The sequence below is a fragment of the Ranitomeya variabilis genome, chromosome 8 (assembly GCF_051348905.1).
Source record: "Ranitomeya variabilis isolate aRanVar5 chromosome 8, aRanVar5.hap1, whole genome shotgun sequence".
NCBI classification, from domain to species: Eukaryota; Metazoa; Chordata; class Amphibia; order Anura; family Dendrobatidae; genus Ranitomeya; species Ranitomeya variabilis.
The window spans coordinates 84,812,622-84,833,688 of NC_135239.1; the positions used below are offsets into that span (position 1 = coordinate 84,812,622).

The 21,067-nt window shown below is 47.0% G+C and overlaps 1 protein-coding gene across 3 annotated transcripts in view; it reads left to right on the forward strand.

Annotated features, from left to right (window-relative positions):
* Positions 1-21,067, forward strand: part of PTPRC (protein tyrosine phosphatase receptor type C) — a 210,470-nt gene that overhangs the window by 137,096 nt on the left and 52,307 nt on the right. For all 3 annotated transcript variants that reach the window (XM_077277741.1, XM_077277742.1, XM_077277744.1), the window contains 2 exons: positions 7,731-7,778; positions 20,857-21,024. In XM_077277741.1, coding sequence (XP_077133856.1) covers positions 7,731-7,778; positions 20,857-21,024 — 216 coding nt within the window. The remainder of the gene's footprint in view (positions 1-7,730; positions 7,779-20,856; positions 21,025-21,067) is intronic.

Sequence of the window (21,067 nt, forward strand, 5' to 3'; positions counted from 1 at the left end):
TGGAATCCAATGTATCTCCTATAAATCAATGGGGTCTATCAGATGCAGGTGGTATTTGTCAAATGATGGATCTGGCACTGTGATATGGTTACTGCTATAAGCCACATTGCAGATTTAGACAGAGCTCCATACTTGAATAACTTTTTAGGAGGACAAATAGATATTTCTTATGTTCCAAGTTGTATCTGGTATAGTTTTGTTTTGTAGGATTTTTATTGTAACATAAAAAATAAAGTGGGTTAATTCAGCATATTACCCCAAATATTCTAACATTTACACATTTTGTAAAATATAACCTGACTAAAGCTGTTGCACGTCTCACTTAGTCTTTGTTCACATTCGCTTTGGAGATTCCATTCAAAGTTGCTCCCTCTGATCCCATTATGTTTCAGGATGGTCATGGTCCAGTTTATAAAGATCATAAGCAAATAAGAGTTTTAATTTCAGGCATCTTAGCTCACATACCCTGGCAGACATGTGCATCACGACAAGTGTTACTTGCCACATCATGCCATGTACGGTATGTACGGCATGGCAGTGGAGCAGACACAGGCACTGCATTGATCAATTGCAATCGTAAGTAAGCCCCCACCATGTACATTTTTATCACATGAACCTACAACAAACAGTATGTTCTTAACAATGGTAAGGCTATGCTGGGAGTGGCTGCTACCAGCCATCATCAGACTGCAGACCACACAAGAACCACAGTACCAGATAGATTCAGTCAGTATCACAAATAAACATTTATATCCAAGTACCTTATAGGTGACATATTCTCTAATTGGAGTCATTCTCAGCCCTTTAGTCTCCATCTGGTCCAGACACATAAAGACTTTTCACATCCAAAGCTCATCTCTTCCATCTTGTTTGGTCTTCTGCAGCATATGCTGATACAGTATCCTTAAAAATAGCTGTGTCATCATTATAACTCCCCCTGAATAAAAATATTGGTCGACAATGTACCCCTGAAAAACGGATTGTCCTTCACTGTACTCCTTGAACAAAATATTTTTCCTGTTCTGTCCCTCTCATGGTTTAGTGTCTCCATGCTGTCTTCTCCTATTAAATATTGCTTTTAAACTATTCCCCCTTTTTTATTACAACCTCCGCCTTTATAAACTATAGTCACCACATTGTACCCCCTTATGAACTACAACTGCCACACTGTCCCTCTTATGAACTATGGCCTCCACATTGTCCCAACCTCATGCTGTTCCCTCTCCATTGTATGCCCTCACACTGTCCCTAGTTCCATACTGTCCCTATCTTCCCTCTCCATGCTGCCTTAGCTCAATGCTAGCCCATCTTCACACTATCCCTTCTACACTACCCTTTCTCCATCCTGTGACTCCTCTCACATCCCCCCCCCTGCATACTAACTACTTTCACACATCAGGTTTTTGCCATCAGGCTTAATCCGGCGAATTTTGAAAATAGGGATCCGGCAAAAGTTGCTGCCGGATCCGCTTTTTTCTCATAGACTTGTATTAGCGCAGGATTGTGACTGATGGCCTCATGTTTCATCCGTTTTTTTGCCGGATCCGTCGGAAATTTGTTTTCTGGCGGCTGGAGAAAATGGACATAGTAACTTTATTTTGTCTGTTAAAAAAACGGACAGCAATGACTCTGGCGGCGTCCGGAGTTTGCTCTAATGAAAGCCTATGGTGCCGGATCCGTGAAATGATGAATCCGGCAACGGATTCCGTTTTTTTTTCAATTGAGCATGCCCTGTAGCAGCATTTTCCATTCTGGAGTTCTCTCACTCTCTCTCTCTCTCTCTCTCTCTCTCCTCCCCAGACCAGCTAGTGCCCAGATATCATGTAGTCGGATCCAGCAAAAAAACCCGGATCCGTCACATCAGTTTTTCACAATTTGCAACGGATCAGTTTTTTTTCAAAAGTAGCCGGATTCAGCCTGACGGTGAAAACCTGATGTTTGAAAGTAGCCTTACACTCTCTCAGCATGCAAAAAGTTTCTTTTGAATTTCAGCTCCACTGTAGAGCACTAGTTGCCCACCTAGGATTGATAGAAATTATACCTATTTTTAAAATTAGTAAAATCAGCCCTGGAATTGGGTGGAGAGTTGGATGATAAACTTTAGTTATTATGGCAAAGGATTCAGCCAGATTTGTTTAATAGCTATGCATTTCAACAAGATATGGATTACATATCTTGTGTCTTCACAGCCTTTCCAAAAAATCTAAGAATAATTTCATATATACCTTGCTACACCTACTGGACAAACATTCCACCTCTATTGAGTCTTCCTAGTTATTTCAGTAGGATTTTACAGTGCATATTTTGTGCTGTCTATTTAACTGTTAACTGCTTTGCACTTTTTTCCTTCTGTAAACTACAGAAGGTGTCCGCCGTCTTGAAGTGGCCCTGTCCTAATGGTCTGAAAGCTATCCAGCGGTTTCTCTGATTTGCAAACTACCGCTAGTTCATTCCGCATTTTTCTTCTTGGACTGCTCCTATTCCTGCCCTGACCTGCAAGGAGGCCAACCCTAAGATATGGACTCCTGAGGCAGAGAATGCTTTTGTGTCTTTAAAACAAGACTTTTCCTCAGCTCTGGTGCTGCAAAGACCAGACAATAATAAGCAGTTCTTCTTGGAAGTGAATGCTTCTACTTCAGGGCTGGACCTGTTCTTACCCAGAAATCTCTTTCTGGCCATATGATGGCCTGCAGCTTCTTTTCCAAAATCTTCTCAGCTCCAGAATGCAACTACTCGATAGGCGATTGAGAACTGTTAGCAATAAAACTGGCTCTGGAGGAGTGTTGGTTCTTGCTTGAAGGAGTGATGCACCAAGTAGTCATTTGCACTGACCACAAGTAGATCAGGAGAATGAGCCTCAACACTGTTATGATCTGGTAACCTTGGAGCCGCATGAGAGACTTTCTCAGGAGTAGGTGGTACCTGTACTGACCGCAAACCCTAAACTATCACCGCAACTAGGAGTAGCTGTGGGATGTACCTAACACGTCCTAGACACCTCGACACAGCCGGAGAACTAAATACCCCTATAGATAGAAATGGGAATTCTATCTTGCCTCAGAGCAGAACCCCAAAGGATAGGCAGCCCCCCACAAATATTGACTGTGAGTATAAGAGGAAAGACACACGCAGGCAGAAAAAACAGGATTTAGCAAAAGAGGCACTTCTAGCTAAATAGAAAGGATAGGACAGAATTCTAAGCGGTCAGTATTAAAATCCTAAAAATGTCCACAGCAGATAATACAAATATTCCACATCTAACTAAAGACATAGAAAGTATATCTGCAACTCCTGAGAATCCAGCATGACTGAAAAATCCAAACAAGTCTAAGCTGGACAAAAACACAATAAATTGCACTGAATTGCAAAGCACACTGAATGTGTGCACAGAGACAAAAAACAGACACTTATCTTATCTGAATTGGCAGCATGGCATGAGGAGCCAGAGAGAGATGCAATCCCTCCAGGTACAATGGACAACTGGCACTGACTCATGGAGTCTACACACCTAAATACCTAATAGAGCTGCAATCAGCAGAAACACCTGCCCAGATTACAACCCCAAGACAACTGCACTACCACCAACAACCACCAGAGGGAGCAGAATTCACAACACAACACATAATCAAGCCCTGCAAAATAATTACAGTTGCTCCATTGGATCTGTCATGGCTCCCATCCGTAAAAACTTACTTTGCTGAACCAGACAGGAAGAGGGTTCTTCTGTGGGGTCACTCGCCTAAGTTGGCTTGTATAACACTTGCGCCGAGACTGGTTGGTGTGGGCGCCTGGGGGTGTGGCCCCACTGGACCACAGTCCAAACTTCCCTGGAAGGGGCATAACTAAGTAGCTTCCTAGGTGTTCACTGGAGCCTCTGATGGTGAGGTCAGACTTGTGCAATAGGAAGCTACCAGGAACCACTCCAGGGTGGAGTCGGACTGTGGATGCTGATCCCACCGGGGACAAGACACAGGCAGGCAGGCACGGCTGTGACACTGGCTGATGGATGGGTATGGCAGAGGCCCTAACGGGCAGACTGGCTTGACGGAGATGCAGGCAGGCAGACGGGCGCGGCTGGCACTCAGGCAGACAGGCAGGCACGGCTGTCACTGGCAGACAGGGCTGATACTCTGGTAGGAACTGGTATACAGGCGGAAGTATGGAAACAGGTAAGAACCTGTTCAGACTGGAGAACATAAAGAAACAGGTAGAGACCCGTACGGCAAGTTGCTGAATAAAGGTAGAGCAAGAGTGGATGCAAAGCAGAATCACAGGAGGTGGAGTAAGAGCAGGAGGTGGAGCTAAGGGTAGAGAAGGAGAAGGCAGAGCTAAGAGCAGAGAAGGAGAAAGCAGAGCAAAGAGTAGAGAAGGAGAAGGCAGAGCTAAGAACAGAGAAGGAGAAGGCAGAGCCAAGGACGGAGCTGCTGGGGGCGGAGCCAAGAGCGGAGACGCTGGAGGCGGAGCCAAGAGCGGAGATGCTGGAGGCGGAGCCAAGAGCGGAGACGCTGGAGGCGGAGCCAGGAGCGGAGATGCTGGAGGCGGAGCCAAGAGCCAGAACCGCATGAGGTAACGCCAAGAGCAAGAGAGTGCAGAACCACAGGTTGTGGCAGAACTGAGCAGAGTAGCGCAGAACCACGGGTAGTGGCGAACAGAGCAGAGAGATGCAGAGCCACCGATAGTGGCAAGCAGAGCAGAAAGATAAGGCGGAGGTAAACACAGCAGAGTGGGAAATGACAAATGATAAAGAAGGAACAGGAACGGACATAGACCAGAGTACAGACAGGAACAGACACAGAAACACAAACAGAACACAGATGAAGGCCTGCTAATTGCAGCCCTCAGAGACCGGAAACAGACATGACCTGGCAGCTCAGTAGCAAGTGCTAACTGAGGGGAATAGTTTGCTCAGGCATCCTCCAATGGGTGAGGATGCCTTAAGTATCAGAGGCCTCTAGACCATTGGCCAGGGACACCTTAGGGAGGTGCACACAGTCTCAATAAGAATCCGGAGTGGCTGGCGCCGCCCCCTATGCACACAGCCAGGAAGTGTACACAGAGCAAGCGGCCATGGAGCACATGGCATGGAGCCGGCAGCAGACAGATCTCACAGCATGGCACTGGGTGTGTGAGTTGATGTAACAGGCAGGTGGGGAATGGAAGGCCATGCAGTGATGCCGGCAGGGTTGTTACAGCTTGCCATACCTGACAGAAGAAAATAGCTCTCCTCATTTCTCGACATTGCCCAGATCAAAACTGCTAAATAGCTTCAGCCCGGTCGCCTACTTCCTTTGCCCGTACCATCTGCTCCCTGGCAGCATATTGCAATCGTTTTCATCCCTGACCTTCCAGTATCAGCCGGGTGTACCATAATCTTAGTGGTTGTGGATCTCTTTTCCATCATAGCCCATTTCACTCCACTATCATGTCTCCTGCCTGCTCCGGTGCTTACTGAGAAGTTTATTCTACATATTTTCCGCCTTCATGGATTACCGCTCCATATTGTCTCTGATAGATGCATCCAGTTTACATCTCACTTCAGGAGAGCTACCTGCAAACTACTGAATGTCCTTTTGGATCTCTCTTTGGATTTGGCATACCATCCATAATCCAATGGCCAGGTAGAGCTGATCAATCAGAGTCTGATTAATTTCCTGTGGCACTTCATCAATGCTCACGACAGTGATTGGGCCAAACTCCTGCCTTGGGCCGAATTCTCATACAACAACCATGTTAGTGAACTGTCTGCTATATCTCAGGTTTTTTGTGGTCTATGGTCAACATCCCAATACTGTTTCCTATTTCTACTGCCTCTGATATTCCTGCTGCTGAATTCCTCGTCAAGTGATTTTCTAAGATCTGGGAGGACACCAAGACTACCTTATTGAAATCCTCTGAAAGGATGAATAGACAAACAGTCAAGAGACATCTGGATATGCCTCTGTTTCATCATTTGTACAATGTTTGGCTCCTGTCTAAGTATGTTTGCCTCAAGATACCCTCGTATAAATTAGATCCTCCCTTCATCGGTACGTTCAAGGTTCTAAAAAAAATAAATCCAGTGGCTTACAAGCTCATACTTCTTGCCTCTTTACTGATTCCCAATTAAATTAATGTGTCTTTCCTCAAGCCTGTCATCCTCAGTCCTTTCTTCGAAGATCATGGCACCACTCCTGCTCCAGTCAGCACTGAGGACATTTTCAAAGTAGAGAACATTCTGGCCACCAAGAGGGTAAGAGGAAAAAACTTTTTTTCTTTTGGATTGGAAGGAGTTCGATCTGGAGGAGAGGTCCTGGGAGAACATTCATGCTCCTCTCCTGCTTTTGAGATTTCTTGTGGGCTTCAAGAAGAGGGGGCAAAAAGGGAGGGTACTGTAGTGGCGGTGTCCCTAAACACTGCTCCTCTCCCCTGGCAAGGAGGCCGACTCACTTACTGATGTGGCCCCCTGTCCTGCACTTCCCCCTTCCTCTCTGGCTGCTGCCTGGGGGTCCACGCACTGCATGCAGATTCCCGGATAATGTGCTTAAAGGGGCCTCTTTCTTAAATATGCCATCCTAAAGTGTCCCCAGCCAATGGCTAGGAGACACTTATTATTTAAGGCACTTCCACATGGATGGAGGTGCCTGTGCCAGGTAGTTAGTTTGTTCACCAAAACGCTTGGTAGTTCTCAGGTCCCAGTTCATTAGCTCCCACCAGTTCCGCTAGTGTCTGTCCTTCCCTTATCTCCATTCCAGCCTCTGCCTTGCAGTCTGTATACCAGCCGGAACCGCCTGCACCTTCTGTGCCAATCTGTATATCAGCCATTTCCGACTGCACGTGCCAGTCTGTATATCAGCCGGACCAGTCTGCACCTTCCAGTGCCTATATGTACATCAGCTGTACCCATCTGCATCTGGGCCAAAATTATGCCACTGGAAATCATCAACCCCCTCATACTGATTTTTAACATTTTAATTGTGTTCTCATATTGATGGTCTGTTTTTATTATTAATACTGTACGCCTACAAAGTATTTATGTATATTTTTTTCTATGAAGTTATGTGTAATATTCTTATTATAATTTAAATTTAACACTAGGATATAAAGCGATAATAGGAGGGTAAAACAAGAAGATCCATTATTTTATCAGTATGGATTACATTATTAACCTGCATTGTGGCACTTCTTGTCTGATTCTCAAATATGAACCCTACCTAATCTGTTGCCATGAAAGAGCAAAGACTAGCATAGCAAAACTTGACATCAGTGTATCAATAAAATAAGTCTGTAGTTCTCTGAAAAGGCTAGATTGTTACCTTCTTTTGTGATTAATAAAATTATATCTACTAATTGTATAAAAAAAAAAAAAAAAAAATTGTATAAAAGTTTTTATCTCACAACAGGACTGAATTCACAGCTACAGTGCTTAACACTGTGCTGATGTATTCCCCTTCATCCCGCTGCTTCTGTTTAGAAGTGTGTACGACAGACAGATAAGAGAGCAGGATTTCCCCTTTGTGTGCAGTGTATGGGAGACCTCAGAGCAGCGACTCTGGAAATAAGTTCAGGGAAAACTGACAATTAGATTGTGAATCAGCATTAGGCAGAAACTGATGATTAATACAGGAAAAGTAATTTATTGTAAAACTATACTGTTATTACTCATGTGCACACATGAAAGCTTATTCCGAAAACTCAGCAGAAACAAAAATCAAACTTGACATTAATTAGTTATATGTTTTTCTGTCTTACAGATACAAAGACTCATAGCTCAGTCTGGCAGACACCAGAGAGAATTCCAGGTAAAATTAGATGTTTTTCGTCACACTTTCATGCATACAAACACAAAGGATCACCCTCTCTTTCTGGATAAAGAAAGGTTCAATCTGCAGAGGAGAAAAGGCTTCTTTATCATGAGAAGTATTAATCTGTAGGGTTGTCTACCTTGGGAACCATTGCTGGTTTAAAAAGGCTTAGATGCTTTTTAAGAATGATATATCATAAATAACTAGATGGGTATTTCCTGAAGGAACTACAGATAGTGCTTTGGAATGGTGTCTGGGCTGCCCCTGCAAGACTTTCACACTTGGGTGCCCCTCAGGCGCTGGTTTGGTAGTTGTAGCCCCTCAGGGTTGAGGCCACTCTGGGTCCGATTTGGTGGGCGGGGTCACTCTGGGACCAATTTGGTGGGTGGAGCCACTCTGGGTCCGATTTGGTGGGTGGGGTCACTCTGGGACCAATTTGGTGGGCGGAGCCACTCTGGGTCTGATTTGGTGGGCGGAGACACTCTGGGTCCGATTTGGTGGGTGGGGCACTTCAGGGACCGATTTGGTGGGCGGGGTCACTCAGGGTCCGATTTGGTGGACGGGGTCACTCAGGGTTCGATTTGGTGGGCCGGGTCACTCTGGGTCCGATTTGGTGGGCGGGGTCACTCTGGGACTGATTTGGTGGTCGGGGTCACTCTGGGACCGATTTGGTGGGTGGGGTCACTCTGGGACCGATTTGGTGGGCGGGGTCACTCTGGGACCGATTTGGTGGGCGGGGTCACTCTGGGACCGATTTGGTGGGTGGGGTCACTCTGGGTCCAATTTGGTGGGTGGGGTCACTCTGGGTCCGATTTGGTGGGCGGGGGAAATCAGGGTCCGATTTGGTGGGTGGGGCACCTCTAGGTCCGATTTGGTGGACGGGGTCGCTCTGGGTCCGATTTGGTGGGTGGGGCACCTCTAGGTCCGATTTGGTGGACGGGGTCGCTCTGGGTCCGATTTGGTGGGCGGGGTCACTCTGGGTCTGATTTGGTGGGCGGGGTCACTCTGGGTCCGATTTGGTGGGCGGAGCCACTCTGGGTCCAATTTGGTGGGCGGGGCACCTCAGGGACCGATTAGGTGGGCGGGGTCACTCAGGGACCGATTTGGTGGGCGGGGCACCTCAGGGACCGATTTGGTGGGCGGGGCACCTCAGGACCGATTTGGTGGGCGGGGTCACTCAGGGTCCGGTTTGGTGGACGGGGTCACTCAGGGTCCGATTTGGTGGGCCGGGTCACTCTGGGTTCAATTTGGTGGGCCGGGTCACTCTGGGTCCGATTTGGTGGGCGGGGTCACTCTGGGACCGATTTGGTGGGCGGGGTCACTCTGGGACCGATTTGGTGGGCGGGGTCACTCTGGGACCGATTTGGTGGGCGGGGTCACTCTGGGTCCGATTTGGTGGGTGGGGTCACTCTGGGTCCGATTTGGTGGGCGGGGCACCTTAGGGTCCGATTTGGTGGGCGGGGTCATTCTGGGTCCGATTTGGTGGGCGGGGTCACTCTGGGACCAATTTGGTGGGCGGGGTCACTCTGGGTCCGATTTGGTGGGTGGAGCCACTCTGGGTCCGATTTGGTGGGCGGGGCACCTCAGGGTCCGATTTGGTGGGCGGAGCCACTCTGGGTCCGATTTGGTGGGCGGGGCACCTCAGGGTCCGATTTGGTGGGCGGGGCACCTCCGGGTCCGATTTGGTGGGTGGAGCAACTCTGGGTCCGATTTGGTGGGCGGAGCCACTCTGGGTCCGATTTGGTGGGCGGAGCCACTCTGGGTCCGATTTGGTGGGCGTGGTCACTCTGGGTCCGATTTGGTGGGCCGGGCCCCTCGGGGTCCGATTTGGTGGGCCGGGCCCCTCGGAGTCCGAATTGGTGGGCGGGGCCACTCGGGGTCCGATTTGGTGGGCAGGGCCCCTCGGGGTCCGATTTGGTGGGCGGGGACCCTCAGGGGTCCGATTTGGTGGGCGGGGCCCCACGGGGTCCGATTTGGGTGGCGGGGCCCCTCGGGGTCCGATTTGGGGGCGGGGCCCCTTGGGGTACGATTTGGTGGGCGGGGCACCTCGGGGTCCGATTTGGTGGGTGGGGCCACTCGGGGTCCGAATTGGTGAGCGGAGTAATCTACTATATAATTGTCTCAGGGCACTTCCGTCTTTCTGTCACCGTTATTCGTTCGCTGATTGGTCTCGGCAGCTGCCTGTCATAGCTGCCGCGACCAATCAGCGACGCGCACAGTACGGAAGATAATGGCCGCTCCTTACTCCCCGCACTCACTGCCCGGTGCCCGCATACTCCCCTCCGGTCAGCGCTCACACAGGGTTAATGGCAGCGTTGACCGTGGTGTAACGCACTCGGTTAACGCTGCTATTAACCCTGTGTGACCACCTTTTTACTATTGATGCTGCTTATGCAGCATCAATAGTAAAAATATCTAATGTTAAAAATAATAAAAAAAATAAAAAATAGTTACATACTCACCCTCCGGTGGCCCCTCCGGATCAGGAACCGGCCTTTCCTGCTCCGCGCGACGCCCCGGTCACCGCTGCATGCATTGCGGTCTCGCGAGATGATGACGTGCGGTCTCACAACACCGCTACGTCATCATCTCGTGAGACTGCAATGCACTCTTGGGACCAGAGCGCGCAACAAGCATCGGGTACCGGCTGCTCCAGGAGGTGCAACAAGCATCGTGTACCGGCCGCTCTAGGAGGTGCAACAAGCATCAGGTACTGGCCGCTCCAGGAGGTGAGTATGTAACTATTTTTTATTTTAATTCTTTTTTTTTTAAACAGGGATATGCAGTATACTATGTGACTGGACAATATACTACGTGACTGGGCAGTATAACTATGTGGCTCTGTGCTGTATACTGCGCGGCTCTGCGCTCTACACTGCGCGGCTCTGCGCTGTATACTGCGCGGCTCTGCGCTGTATATTGCGCGGCTTTGCGCTGTATACTGCGCGGCTCTGCGCTGTATACTGCGCGGCTCTGCGCTGTATAGTGCGTGGCACTGCGCTGTATACTGCGCGGCTCTGCGCTGTATAGTACGCGGCTCTGCGCTGTATAGTACGCGGCTCTGCGCTGTATACTGCGGGGCTCTGCGCTGTATACTGCGCGGCTCTGCGCTGTATACTGCGCGGCTCTGCGCTGTATACTGCGCGGCTCTGCGCTGTATACTGCGCGGCTCTGCGCTGTATACTGCAAGGCTCTGCGCTGTATACTAAGCGGCTCTGTGCTGTATACTGCGCGGCTCTGCGCTGTATGCTACGTGGCTGTGCAATATACTACGTGGACATACATATTCTAGAATACTGGATGCGTTAGAATCGGGCCACCATCTAGTAATAATAATAAGACCACAGATAGTGCTTTGGAATTGTGCTGTGCTGTCACTTTAAGAGCTAATATTATCTGACAAAACTTTTGTGCTGGTGGTCTCATGTACAGTTCGTAGGCGTTGGCATAGTAACTGTGTCTGACTGCGCATATCAATGAGCTAATCAGCCAGGTGGCAGTTGGCAGTTATTTTTAGAAATTGCCTCAGAAATCAGGCCCATTATAAACGTATGGGAAAATTTCCCTATTGAAATGCATTGAGACACTTTTTTCAAACGCAAGTTGCGCCAAAACTACAAATCCGATCGACACGAAAATTACTTAGCACACCTCTTGGGGACGCTGGCTTCGAAATGACACCTCACTGGAGTCTGTGAGTGCTGCGGTTCGGGCCGCATTAACTGCCGACTGAATAATAATAAGAAGAAGAATAAGAAGAAGTTATCCACGATCGGATTACAATATAGTGCTTTGTTCCAAAGCACTATAATTACAGTGGTACAGAAAGTATTCAGACTCCTTTAAATTTTTCACTTTTTGTTTCATTGCAGCCATTTTGTAAATTCAAAAAAGTTTATGTTTTCATATTAATGTACACTCTGCATCCCATCGTGACTGAAAAAAAAGAAATGTAGAAATTTTTGCAAATTTATTAAAAAATAAAAAACAAATATCACATGGTCATCAGTATTCAGACCCTTTGCCCAGACACTCATATTTAAGTCACATGCTGTCCATTTCCTTGTGATCCTCCTTGAGAGGGTTCTACTCCTTAATGAGAGTCCAGCTGTGTTTAATTAAACTGATAGGACTTGATTTGGAAAGGCACACACCTGTCTATATAAAGGCCCCGTCTCACTTAGCGACGCTAAAGCGATCCCGACAACGATACGACCTGTCAGGGATCGTTGCTGCGTCGCTATGTGGTCGCTGGTGAGATGTCAAACAGTGAGATCTTCCAACGATCGCTGCTGCGATCTCACTGTTTGACATCTCACCAGCGACCTGTAGCGACCTGTATAACGATGTCACATGGGAGCTATTATGACGATTCAGTGTCTGAGTCGTCAACGAGGTCGTTGGTAAGGTGTCAAACACAGCGATGTGTGGTACCCAGCGGGACCTCAACGATCAAAAAAAGGTCCAGGCCATTCCGACACGACCAGCGATCTCACAGCAGGGGCCTGGTCGCTGCTACGTGTCACACATAGCGAGATCGCTACTGAGGTCGCTGTTGCGTCACAAAACGTGTGACTCAGCAGCGATCTCGCTAGCGATCTCGCTTAGTGAGACGGGGCCTTAAGACCTCACAGCTCACAGTGCATGTCAGACCAAATGAAAATCATGAGATCAAAGGAACTGGCCAAGGAGCTCAGAGACATAATTGTGGTAAGACACAGATCTGGTCAAGGTTAGTGTTGAGTGATACCGTCCGATACTTGAAAGTATCGGTATCGGAAAGTATCGGCCGATACCTGCAAAGTATCGGATCTGATCCGATACCGATACCCGATACCAATACAAGTCAATGGGATTCAAGTATCAGAAGGTATCCCTGATGGTTCCCAGGGTCTGAAGGAGAGGAAACTCTCCTTCAGGCCCTGGGATCCATATTAATGTGTAAAATAAAGAATTAAAATTAAAAATATTGATATACTCACCTCTCTGACGCAGCCTGGACCTTACCGCTGGTAACCGGCAGCCTTCTTTGCTTAAAATGAGCGCGTTCAGGGCCTTCCATGACGTCACGGCTTCTGATTGGTCGCGGCCGCCCATGTGACCGCCACGCGACCAATCACAAGCCGTGACGTAATTCTCAGGTCCTAAATTCCTAGAATTAGGAATTTAGGACCTGAGAATTACGTCACGGCTTGTGATTGGTCGCGTGGCGGTCACATGGGCGGCCGCGACCAATCACAAGCCGTGACGTCATCTAAGGCCCTGAACGCGCTCATTCTTAGGAAGGAAGGCTGCCGGAAAGAAGCCGAGGGTGAGTATATTCCTATTAAGGTATATACTCACTCTCGGACGCGCCCTGCTTCTTTCCGGCAACCTTCCTTCTTAAGAATGAGCGCGTTCAGGGCCTTAGATGATGTCACGGCTTGTGATTGGTCACGGCCGCCCATGTGACCGCTCACGCGACCAATCACAAGCCGTGACGTCATCCCTCAGGTCCTAAATTCCTAGAAGGGAATTTAGGACCTGAGGGATGACGTCGCGGCTTGTGATTGGTCGCGTGGCGGTCACATTAGCGGCACGTGACCAATCAGAAGCCGTGACGTCGTGGAAGGTGCTGAACGCGCTCATTTTAAACAAAGAAGGCTGCCGGTTACCAGCGGTGATGTCCAGGGGCCTCCGGACAGGTGAGTATATCAATATTTTTTATTTTAATTCTTTATTTTACACATTCATATGGATCCCAGGGCCTGAAGGAGAGTTTCCTCTCCTTCAGACCCTGGGAACCATACACTGGAAACTTCCGATTCCAATTCCCGATACCACAAAAGTATCGGATCTCGGTATCGGAATTCCGATACCGCAAGTATCGGCCGATACCCGATACTTGCGGTATTGGAATGCTCAACACTAGTCAAGGTTACAACAGAATTTCTGCAGTACTCAAGGTTCCTAAGAGCACAGTGGCCTCCATAATCCTTAAATGGAAGAAGTTTGGGACCACCAAAAGTCTTTCTAGACCTGGCTATCCAGCAAAACTGAGAAAATCCTGGGAGAAGAGCCTTGGTGAGAGAGGTAAAGAAGAACCCCAAGATCACTGGGCAGCATGGTGGCGCAGTGGTTAGCACAGCAGCCTTGCAGCGCTGGAGTCCTGGGTTCAAACCCCACCAAGGACAACATCTGCAAAGAGTTTGTATGTTCTCTCCGTGTTTGCGTGGGTTTCCTCCGGGTTCTCCGGTTTCATCCCAAAGACATACTGATAGGGAATTTAGATTGTGAGCCCCATCGGGGACAGCGATGATAATGTGTGCAACCTGTAAAGCGCTGCGGAATATGTATGCACTATATAAAAATAAAGATTATTATATTATTATTATTATTATTATTATCACTGTGGCTGAGTTCCAGAGATGCAGTAGGGAAATGGGAGAAAGTTCCACAAAGTCAACTATCACTGCAGCCCTCCACCAGTCGGGCCTTTATGCCAGAGTGGCCCGACAGAAGCCTCTCCTCAGTGCAAGACGTATGAAAGCCCGCATAGAGTTTGCTAAAAAACACATGAAGGACCCCAGACCAGGGGTGGGGAACCTCGGCTCTCCAGCTGTTATAAAACTACAACTCCCAGCATGCCCTAGCAACTTGCAGCAGTTGAGGCATGCTGGGAATTGTAGTTCTCCCACAGCTGGAGGGCCAAGGTTCCTGACCCCTGCCCCAGACTATGAGAAATAAGATTCTCTAGTCAGATGAGACTAAGATAGACCTTTTTGGTGATAATTCTAAGCAGTAAGTGTGGAGAAAACCAGGCACTGTTCATCACCTGCCCAATACTATCCCAACAGTGAAACATGGTGGTGGCAGCATCATGCTATGGGGTGTTTTTCAGCTGCAGGGATAGGATGACTGGTTGTCATTGAAGTAAACACGAATGCGGACTAGTACATAGATATCCTGGATGTAAACCTCTTCCAGAGTGCTCTGGACCTCAGACTTGGCCAAAGTTTCACCTTCCAACAAGACAATGGCCCTAAGCACGCAGATAAAATAACAAAGGAGTGGCTTCAGAACAACTCTGTGACCATTCTTGACTGGTTCAGCCAGAGCCCTGACCTAAACCCAAATGAGCATCTCTGGAGAGACCTGAAAATAGCTCTCCACCAATGTTCACCATCCAACCTGACGGAACTGAAGAGGATCTGCAAGGAAGAATGGCAGAGGATCCCCAAATCCAAGTGTGAAAAACTTGTTGCATCATTCCCAAGAAGATGCATTCCTGTACTAGCTCAAAAGGGTGCTTCTACTCAATACTGAGCAAAGTAGCACCAAGCCAAATCCCAAAACTTCAACAACTCAACAACTTGAGCCCTACCTCTAGATCCAGGCTTGGGCAATCTTTGCTCACCGGGGGCTTCTGGAAATGGGTCAACAGGTCCCTCCTGTAAAGAACTTTCCTTGACATAGTCCTGATCTCCCACACTCCCAGACCCCACCGGCAGATCATCTTCAGAACCGGGACAGTGTAAGCCTTAAGATGTTTGTGTAGTACGTGAAGGTCCTTCACTCTACCATCTGTCTCCCATTCCTGAAAACACCCCCTGCAGGAAAATATCCATGGAGGAGCCCTCTCCAACCAGAGGTTAGCAATGTTTGGTTTAAGAAAAGTGTTCACTAGAAAAACTACTAGGTTGACTGTACCAAGTTCAACTAGTCTCCTCGTGTGGTAGATAACCTCTCTCTTGATTAGGTTGAGTCTGTTTTCCCACAACATCTGGAAAAATTAACTGTACTCCCATGTCCAGAGAGGTTATGACAACATGCAGACACTGCCCAGGTAAAGTAACAAGGGAAGCAAAAACCCCTTGATCAGACCAACCCTTTCCCTCAGGGTCAACGACCAATCCTTCCACTGGTCCACTTTTTTAGTGGCGATCTTAAGTCTGCCTTCCCAATTTTGCTGGGGGTAGTCCCCTGGGTCAAATTCGATGCCAATAATTTTTGCAGATGCCTGAGTCACTGGGAGGGTGTCCAGGAGACTAAAAATAAGATCTCTCCCCCACTGCCAGAGACTTACACACTTTTCCTGGTTGATCATGGACCTGGAAGCTTATGAGTAGCGACTTACTTCAGACATGACCCATTCTGCCTCCCCTCCGAAGGCCCAAAAAGATAGATGTCATCGGCATACGCTACCACCCTCCAAGTGGCATCCTGATCAACCTGATCCATCCTGACTCCCACCAATAGTCCACTCTCTATCCTCCTTAAAACGGGATTGATCGTGAACACGTATAAAAGTGGGCTCTGCGGACAACCCTGGCAGACTCCAGACCCGACCTCAAAAGAACAACCAATCAAACTGTTCACTAGCGAGAAACCTGACACATGTGCCTTGCATGGCTTATATCCTCATTCTGGTGGTACAGCAAATTCTACGCCACTATCCCAGCCTGGATGTGCTGCTGCAGAAAGCACGATCGCTGTGTGCTAACTTCCGATGATCGCACTCCGCAGGTCATTGACTTGCATCGCTACAGAGGTCCTTAGGCCTACTGGTTAACCATTTGATTAGCGATGCTCCGACATGGTGGAATTCCACTCTGCACATGTTGCAGCAGCTGTGGCAGCAGCAATGAGCCCTGGTGCAGTATGTCCTTTTGCATAGCCTTGGCCAATGCAGCCTGGACGTGGTGAAAATCATGCTTGCAGAGTGGGCACAGGTGAGGGACCTCTACACCCTTCTGCACAGTTTTGAAATGGCTACTAAGGTGGTTATCGCTGACGATGCCATCATCAGCATCACTATTCCGGTCATATACATGCTGGAGCACACTTTGAATAGTCTGCGCAAGGAGGTGATGGTCCCAGAGGAAGAGTTGGAAGCAGAGGAGGATGCAGAAGGGATAACAATATCTCAAATTTCTGGACTGTCGTTGCACAGGTGGGTGCCATGGGAGAGTGGCTTACAGCGATCAAGTGGGGGGGCTCATGGTACCAGACAAATTGAGGAGGACGAGGTAATGGACACACAAAAGTCAGGAGATGAAAAGGATAATGATATGCTTTCTGTTGCCTGTGGTTGGCAAGAGGGGATGGAGGAAGCAACCTTGAGTGTTACCCCGCCACAAACAAAGCAAGGACTTGGACCACATGGAAGCGGCCGACACATGAGCGTCTTCTTGCTGTCCTTGTGGCATAAGCAATTTCTGTGAGATGTTTAAAACATTTTTTAGGCCTGACCATGCACAAGCAGAAATGGATGAGTGGCCTGAGCTCACCTGTCACGCCTTGGAGGTTTTGTCATGCCTGGCAGCCAGCATTCTCTCAGAATATGTCTTCAGCGCTGCTGGTGGTATCCTGATGGATACGTGCATCCAGCTGTCCCCTGAAAGTGTTGACCACCTAGCTTTCATCAAAATGAACAAGTCATGGATCTCCAATGACTTTTGCACTCCAGTCATAGATTGGGCAGACTAGGCGATGATGTCGTTTTTAGTGTCATGTATTGATCTCGCACTCTGTGCCAACTTTGTGGTGTCTTCTGTACCTACTGTTGCTACTGCTGCTGATGTTACAAACAATTTTTCTGAAATGTGGAGATTCCAAGTTGGGTTTCCATCATGTGGGTTGCCTGTGGTGTAAGGTGTGTCAGAGGCCTATTATTCTGTTTCTACTCTGTGGAAATTGATGGCACTTTAGAGCTGTGTGACAATTATTTTTTAAAATGTGGAGACTGCAAGTTGGGTTTCTATCAGGTGGGTTGCCTGTGGTGGAATGTGTGTCAGAGGACATTATACTGTTTAGACTCTGTGGAAATTGATGGCACTTTAGTGCTGTGTGACAATTATTTTTTTAAATAACCGGGCCATGACCCAAGTTGGGTCTCCATCTGGTGGGTTGCCCGTGTAAGTAGGTCTCCCAGAAAGGCAGGCCTGCACTTTCAGTCAACTACCTCTGTTACTTTCCTTACATTTTCCTACTAATAGTAGTCTATAAAACTGATGTTTGTGCCATCTGAGTGTGGCTGGAATAAAAAAACAAATTGGAGGTCTTGCTTGAGGTGTGAGGTCTCCAGCTAAGAAGGCTTACACCACACCCTTAACAACAAGGTCTGCATTAAAACTTTCCAGCTGTAAATTCTGGGCCAGACCCTGATACCTCATGCATGGCCCATGGCTGACTGCTGCTGTGCCATTTGCAAATTTCTACTGTGGGTCAATTGATGCCACTTTTCCTGGTGTCTGCCCCTAATTTTAGCTGTTTGGGAAGCTTTTTGTCACTCCTTAAGGTGTTGTCTATGCGTTTGTTTTTGCCTCCCATTGAATCTAATCAGTTTCGGGTATGTTGGTTGAACCATTCGGCGAACGAAGGTCCGTTTGGTGAATACGAACTGAACCGAACCTTGAAAGGTTCACTCATCTCTAATCTCAAGGAAAACTGCATTGAATATTACTAGATTCTGGGTTGGATTTTTAACAAATTCTCACAGCATATGCTATGCTTTGTGGGGGTTCAACCCGAAGTCTTCTCATATTATTTCAATTTGTTTGTTTGAAAGTCTGCTCACAATAAAGACTAAATTTATGCCTCAAAAATTCTAACAAGCAATTGAAGTTTTTGGAGCAGTTTTGGTTAGAAACAAGTAGAGATAAAGGAGTTAATTTGATGCAAATCAAATTTGTGTCAAATTAGTAGAAGCTATCTGAATTTGAACAGTTTGTGATCCGCTTTGCATGAATCTCCTAAATTAGATGCCCCAATTTACACATTTCATCACACATGACCTCAGGCTGAGTTTGGTTTAGATTTTTAGACTTTACAAACATGGCAGCAAAGCAGTAAAAGGGAATCTGTCAGCAGGTTTTTGCTACCTTATCTGAGAGCAGCCTTATGTAGGCAAAGAGAAGCTGAATCCAACGATGTATCACGTAGTTTACTGGGGCAGCAGTTTTGACACAATCAGAGCTTTTACATTTTGCATTACAGCAGAGCTAAGGAAACTACTGTATATACTCAAGTATAAGCTGAGATTTACAGCCCCCAAAAATGGGCTGAAAGTGCCCCTCTCGGCTTATACTGGAGTCATGGTCGGCAGGAGGGTCGGCGGGTGAGGGGGAGCGATGACGGTCACATACTCACCTGCCCCTGGCGCTCCTGGAGCAGTCGCTGCATGTCCCATGGTCTCCGGCACTGGCAGTTTTTACCCCTGTTCAGCGGTCACATGGTACCGCTCATTAACGTAATGAATATGGACTTCACTCCCATAGGGGTGGAGCCGCATATTCATTCCTGTAATGAGTGGTACCACGTGACTGCTGAACAGAGGAAGAAGCTTCCAGCGCTGGAGGCCATCTGTCCAGGAGAAGCTGCCAGGGACCGCACCGGGAGCAGGTGAGTATTTCATATTCACCTTTCCTCGTTCCACCGCCGTCCTGTTTTCCGCGTCCTCTGCAGTGACTGTTCAGGTCAGAGGGCGCGATGATATATTAGTGTGCGTGCCGCCCTCTGCCTGAACAGTCACTGCGGAGAGACGGGACGCTGAGGAGCAGCGGGCAGCGACGAGAGGTGAATATGTCTTTTTTTTATTGCAGCAGTATTATATGGAGCATCTATGGGGCCATAATGAACTGTATGGAGCATTATATGTGGCAAATTATTTTATGGAGCATCTTATGGGGCCATGATGAACTGCATGGAGCATTATCTGTGGCACATTTTTATATGGAGCATCTTATGGGGCCATAATGAACTGTATGGAGCATTATATGTGGCACATATTTATATGGAGCATCATCTTATAGGGCCATAATCAGCATTTGTGCAGCATTATATGGGGCATATTTTAATATGGAGCATCTTATGGGACCTATCATAAATTTTATGGAGCATTATATGGGGCATATTTTGCATGGAGTATCTTATGGGGCCATCATGAACTGTATGGAGCATTATATGGGACTCCTGATTTAATATGGGTATTCAAAAACACAACCTACTGATGTCTCAATTAATTTTACTTTTATTGGTCTCTATTTTTTTTTTTGACATTTACCGGTAGTTGCTGCATTTTCCACCCTAGGCTTATACTCGAGTCATTAAGTTTTCCCAGTTTTTTGTTGCAAAATTAGGGGTCTCGGCTTATACTCGGGTCGGCTTATACTTGAGTATATACGGTAATTCCACCCACATCAGGCTCTGTTATACAATGCCTGTAGACTGTAAGGTGCCTATCACAGAAGGGGGCATTGCTGGACCAGGAGACATGTCTGCTGTGCGCCAGCAATGATAAGCTACTGGTACTAAAACAATTGTTGCAAGCAAACAAAATCTCAGAGCTTGATAAGTGAGGCATCACTGAAATCTGTGTTTTAACCCCTACAGCGTGCTGTCTTCAGATTACATAACAAAAACCTGCTGACAGATTCCCTATAAACCATGATCAATTTCATGTGGTTAATATGAAGATAAAGACAGCAACTATCAAAGTTTTATTACCTTGCCTGCAATTTACAAGTGTCTGAGTCTGATAATTCTCCTGTTTTTCTCTTTCTGTGAAGGTTTCTGGAATTTCTGACAGCAAACATAGTAGTATAATGTGTTGAGCTGTCCTTGCCACCAAACATACTGGGACTGTTATAGGAAGGACAAAAAATAAAACAGAATTACACGCTGGCTTATGTAACTTGTTGAAATACTTCAATATTAGCAGGTTCCACAAAATCATGTCCCCAACATATCTGTGAAATAAAGATAAGGTGTCTAACCCCTTTAATACTGTGCATGAACCTTTGTGTTGTACTCATTCATGCTCCTCAAAAACGCATGTTGGAAAGGTAGTGGAATTTCAAAGTTGTCAGGAGTGAGAAATATTGATAATTATGTTAACAATACCGTTTAACTGTTTGCACAATAAAAGAAAATACAATGATGTTGGACAACATGTTGTAAATCTGAGTTGCAAATATAATATCATTTATTTTAAATATTGGATAAGAAATTACTTTATAACTTTATTTATACATTTTTTTAACTTTAGTTGTTGAAATTTTACAATAATCTGTATTATTTCATCTTTGTATTTCAGATTCTTTACACCCGTTTGCAACGTTTCGGAATCTTCTCCCTTACACAAACTATACTATTACTGTCACAGCATATAATAATGGATCAGAAAATGAATTGTATGGAAATAATATCAATCTAGAATATCAGGGTACACCTGTCTCAATAATAGTACAAACAGAAGCAGGAGGTAAGTTTACATTCCATTTTTGTTTTAACATTTCTTTAGTGCT